At 54.8% G+C, this 4,743-nt stretch overlaps 1 protein-coding gene across 1 annotated transcript; it reads left to right on the top strand.

Moving 5' to 3' along the window:
- The first annotated feature begins 2,308 nt into the window (after positions 1-2,308).
- On the top strand, positions 2,309-4,494 carry JUNB (JunB proto-oncogene, AP-1 transcription factor subunit). Its single transcript, XM_075855486.1, has one exon. It carries the CDS (start codon positions 2,501-2,503, stop codon positions 3,347-3,349), a length of 849 nt encoding a protein of 282 aa, XP_075711601.1. The 5' UTR covers positions 2,309-2,500; the 3' UTR covers positions 3,350-4,494.
- The last annotated feature ends 249 nt before the right edge of the window (positions 4,495-4,743 follow it).

The raw sequence follows: 4,743 nt of genomic DNA, 5'->3' as shown, positions 1-4,743 counted from the left end.
ATTGCCCAAAATGGAGAACCCCTTTAAGATCCTATTAACCTCTTTATCCCCCTTATCCCACGACCTTCTCTTTATCCTCTCCTAATCCGCTATATTCTTATAATTCTTCTTTCATTTACTCATTATGCCCTAAATAACATCCAAAGTCTCCTTGTCCTATCATTATGGCCATACGCTACTTATCTTCATCCACCATCCCCCTATAATTATCACCCGTCCTATCATTAACTTCCTATTTCTCTTTAACCCCTTCTTATCCCTGAAATGCACTATACCGTCTTTTTCTCCACCATCATCCTATCCCTCTTCTTCGCCTCTATATCCCCATCTCAATATTGCGTCATGACAACACGTCGTGGGGCTTTAACGGGCAGAAAGAGATGTCACATGACGTGTTGCTACTACGGACAACACATCATGGCACAACTCTCCAAACAACGTGCAGCAAGGGACCAGGGGGACTGGCATCAGAGCAAATTTGTTATGCGATTATTTTAGGCCCATTTACACCATGTTTTATATTATATTTATGCCCCAATAGCACAGGCAGTTACAGATGCCCCCATGGCCAACTAGAGGTGCCCCATAGCAATGTGCCAGTCCCAGAAGTCACTATTCGCAGTCCAGTGTACGTGGGACAAATGCGCGGGAAATCCTCTCGATGTATTGGCCAAACGTGTCCATAGGCCCCATAGAGCAGACGTCTGGGCAGCACACATTGACATACCTTTTTTTTTAAACTATTGATTAGCGAGTAGACTGTACTATTCAATATAGAGGCATCCCGCAAATAACGTATATATACAAGCGTATGCCATACAGTTGCAAACGTTGGCGCTATATGTAGGGAGGATTTCCTGATGTGTCCAACGTGAACTGCAAACGCAGTGTAAATAGAAACAATGAGCCAGTCAAATATGCCCCCATAACTATGTGCCAAATCAATGCCCTCATAACTATGTGCCAGCCAGAGATGTCACCATAACACTGCCAGCTCCAGATGCCTTCATAACAATGTGCCAGATGCCCCCATAACTATGTACCAGTCAGATGCCTCCTTACAATGTGCCAGCTCCAAATGCCCCATAACTATGTGCCAGCTCCAGATGCCCCCATAATGCAAATATCCCATGCCAGTGTGCCATTGAGAGATGTTCACACCGTCGGCTACAGAGGGGCAATAACAATGTGCCAGCCATGGGTTCTTCCCACAATACTGGGTTCTCTTGTTTAACAACATGTCCTATTTATTAAAAAAAAGTGTAAAACATCATCATCAGTTTAACCCCCAAATCATCCCTGCCCCCCCTTCTCACACCCCATCCTCTCCCCTCCTGCCCCCTCTCTCCTCCCACCCTCTACCCCTCTCCTCCTGCCCCCTCTTCTCCCACCCTCTACCCCCCCTTCTCACACCCCATCCTCTCCCCTCCTGCCCCCCCTTCTCACACCCCATCCTCTCCCCTCCTGCCCCCTCTCTCCTCCCACCCTCTACCCCTCTTCTCCCACCCCATCCTCTACCCCTCTTCTCCCACCCCATCCTCTACCCCCCTCTTCTCCCACCCCATCCTCTACCCCCCTCTTCTCCCACCCCATCCTCTACCCCCCTCTTCTCCCACCCCATCCTCTACCCCCTCTTCTCCCACCCCATCCTCTACCCCCCTCTTCTCCCACCCCATCCTCTACCCCCCTCTTCTCCCACCCCATCCTCTACCCCCCTCTTCTCCCACCCCATCCTCTACCCCTCTCTTCTCCCACCCCATCCTCTACCCCTCTCTTCTCCCACCCCATCCTCTACCCCTCTCTTCTCCCACCCCATCCTCTACCCCTCTCTTCTCCCACCCCATCCTCTACCCCTCTCTTCTCCCACCCCATCCTCTACCCCTCTTCTCCCACCCCATCCTCTACCCCTCTTCTCCCACCCCATCCTCTACCCCTCTCCTCCTGCCCCCTCTTCTCCCACCCTCTCCTCCTGCCCCCTCTTCTCCCACCCTCTACCCCTCTCCTCCTGCCCCCTCTTCTCCCACCCTCTACCCCTCTCCTCCTGCCCCCTCTTCTACCACCCTCTACCCCTCTTCTCCTGCTGCCCCTCTCCCCTCCTTCTCCCCCCCTCTTGCACCCTCTGCCTCGTCCTCCCCTCCTCCCCCCTGTTTACAAGCAGCACGAGTTTCCTGGCAATGACGTTACACGCACGCCTCCCCTCTCCTCACGTACCCAGCCATGACGTGCCTGAAGCTGACCCAATCAGCGCTCAGCTTGCCGCTTCCGGGGGTTGGGCTCTCGTATAAAGCCCATGGCGCCTCATAGTGAACTGTCAGATGTAATAGAACGTCCCCGGTGACAGCAGCTCCAGCACCCGGGCAGAGAAGTCAGTGATCAGCCTGCCCAGCTCCTGTCACCGCAGCGGAGAACGAGAGAGCAGGAAGCGTCTCCTCAGCTATACATTCCCGCCTCCTACAGGTCCTATCAGGCGGCTGTCATCCCCGCTCTCCTCCGCAGTCTCATGTGCTCCAAGATGGAGCAGCCTTTCTACCACGACGAGTCCATTCTGTCTCCCTACTCCCGGATGGACCCGTCCCTCCTGAAGTCCACGCTGGCTTCATTCAACGAGCAGTACCGGGCACCGAAGCCCGACCTGTCCTACTACACGGAGCAGCCGAGCCTGAAGATGTCCGCCCCAGAGCTGGAGAGACTGATCATCCACAGCGGCCCCGGCGTCATTAACAGCACGGGCGGAAGCCAGCTGTACTACCGGGGCGGCACGGAGGAGCAGGAGGGCTTCGTGGACGGCTTCGTCCGGGCGCTGGATGATCTCCACAAGATGAACCGGGAGGCGCCGCCGAATGTGTCCCTGGGCGGCGGAGGAGCCGTGTCTCCGGTCACTAACGCCGCTCTGTACGGAGACCCGGCGATCTACACCAACCTGTCCGCCTACAACTGCTACCGCCAGCCCTCCGCCACCATCAACTACCTCCCTCCCGGCAGCGGCGCGGGCTACGGTCCTCCCCCGGCCTTCAAGGAGGAACCGCAAACCGTACCGGACACCGGCGACAGCAGAGACAGCACTCCCGCTCCCATGTCCCCCATCAACATGGAGGAGCAGGAGAAGATCAAGGTGGAGAGGAAGCGGCTGCGGAACCGGCTGGCCGCCACCAAGTGCCGCAAACGGAAGCTGGAGCGCATCGCCCGCCTGGAGGACAAGGTGCGGGAGCTCAAGACGGAGAACAACGGCCTGAGCGGCACCGCCGGGGCCCTGCGGGAGCAGGTGGAGCAGCTCAAGGGCCGGGTGAGGGAACATGCCAGGCACGGGTGCCAGCTTCTGCTGGGGGGTAAGGGGCACCCGGTCTTCTGAGGACGTGCAGCGCCCTCTGCTGTCTATAGACTGAACTCTGGGGCAAAGAACTAGACCACTACCAGATGTTCCCAGCAGCGCCCCCTGCTGTCTGCTCCATACATTATGACTCACTGAGGTCCAGACGCTGTGACCTAATGGGGATCTTTGTTTTTTTGAGGAGCTTGGGGCGCATAATGACTACAGCGCCCTCTGCTGTCGGGTCCAGGAACTATGAACTGATGGAAGGTCGGACCCCAGAAATACCCAGCTACTCTACTAATAGACTGAGCCCTGTGTGGGCGAAGAGGGCAATAACTGTGCCCACTGCAGGGGGTTTGCAGAGACTATTTTTAATTGGAGGGGGTGAGGTGTTGGTGAATTTGCCAACCATCCGTGGTATTGCTGCTCTTAACTCCAGAAGGACTATGACTTGGGAGAGACTCCGGCCTGTAACCTGCTTACTGGGGAACTACAAGTCCCAGCATTCCTCTATAGTGTGGTGACGTGTAGCTCCACAGTCAGGAGGTCTGGGTCTGATTTTGGGTGAACCCTCCTGCTGCTTCATGGGTACAGGCTCACACTTTTCCATGTGGCAGCAGAAGGGTTAATCCCAACCACGCAGTGACTAATCCCTTCCCCCCGCCAGCACTTAATTATGATGTCTTCCTAATTTGTGTTGTATCATGATGTAAAATGAGGAAGAGGATGCTGGTCATGGGACTGGTATCTTGTGGGAGGAGGGGCGGGTGAAGCTGGCACTGCCAGCCTTCGCCAGTCATGCACTGTAATAGAGATCGTGGACCAGTGTGCGAATGTGGGATTTCTTCCAGTGTAAGGTTTACAGACCAACGTTGTGACTCCTATTAATGGGCGTGCTTGCTGTGCGGAGGCTGCGGAGTCATGCTGGGCAGACCGGGCACCGCACAGCAAGACCCTTATATATAGAGGGGGGGAGGGGGCTCTGCTGGTCTCAGACACCCCCCCGTCCCCCTTGGTAATAAGTATTTAATGCACAGTAGTTTATTTAAGGTACTTTACAGGGAAGTGTCAGAAATGAAAACTTATTTTTATGTGGAGACTTGTCCGTTTTTATACTGAGCGCTGTCGCCAGACGTTTTCTATGTGTCGTTTCTGTATTTAAGTAAATGATTGTTTACAAACGAGTGCTTTTGTCTGCCGCTTTTATTATTATTATGGATGATGAGAGTCATACTCTGGGGTCGGGATCCTCTCATACAGCAGCGTTCTGGAATATGGGACCGTAGGGATCAGGGTGCTGCTGTTACAGGGGGTCCGTGGGGGCAAGATCTAGCCCACCTGACCCAAAACGCAGATCACCGTCCAATGGTGATCTACGATTGGTTCAGAAGACCCTGGTCCTGCATAGATCACTGCTGGGGGGTTGAGCCCCC

The sequence above is a fragment of the Rhinoderma darwinii genome, chromosome 3 (assembly GCF_050947455.1).
Source record: "Rhinoderma darwinii isolate aRhiDar2 chromosome 3, aRhiDar2.hap1, whole genome shotgun sequence".
Lineage (NCBI taxonomy): Eukaryota > Metazoa > Chordata > Amphibia > Anura > Rhinodermatidae > Rhinoderma > Rhinoderma darwinii.
This window is presented reverse-complemented; position numbering and strand designations above follow the sequence as displayed.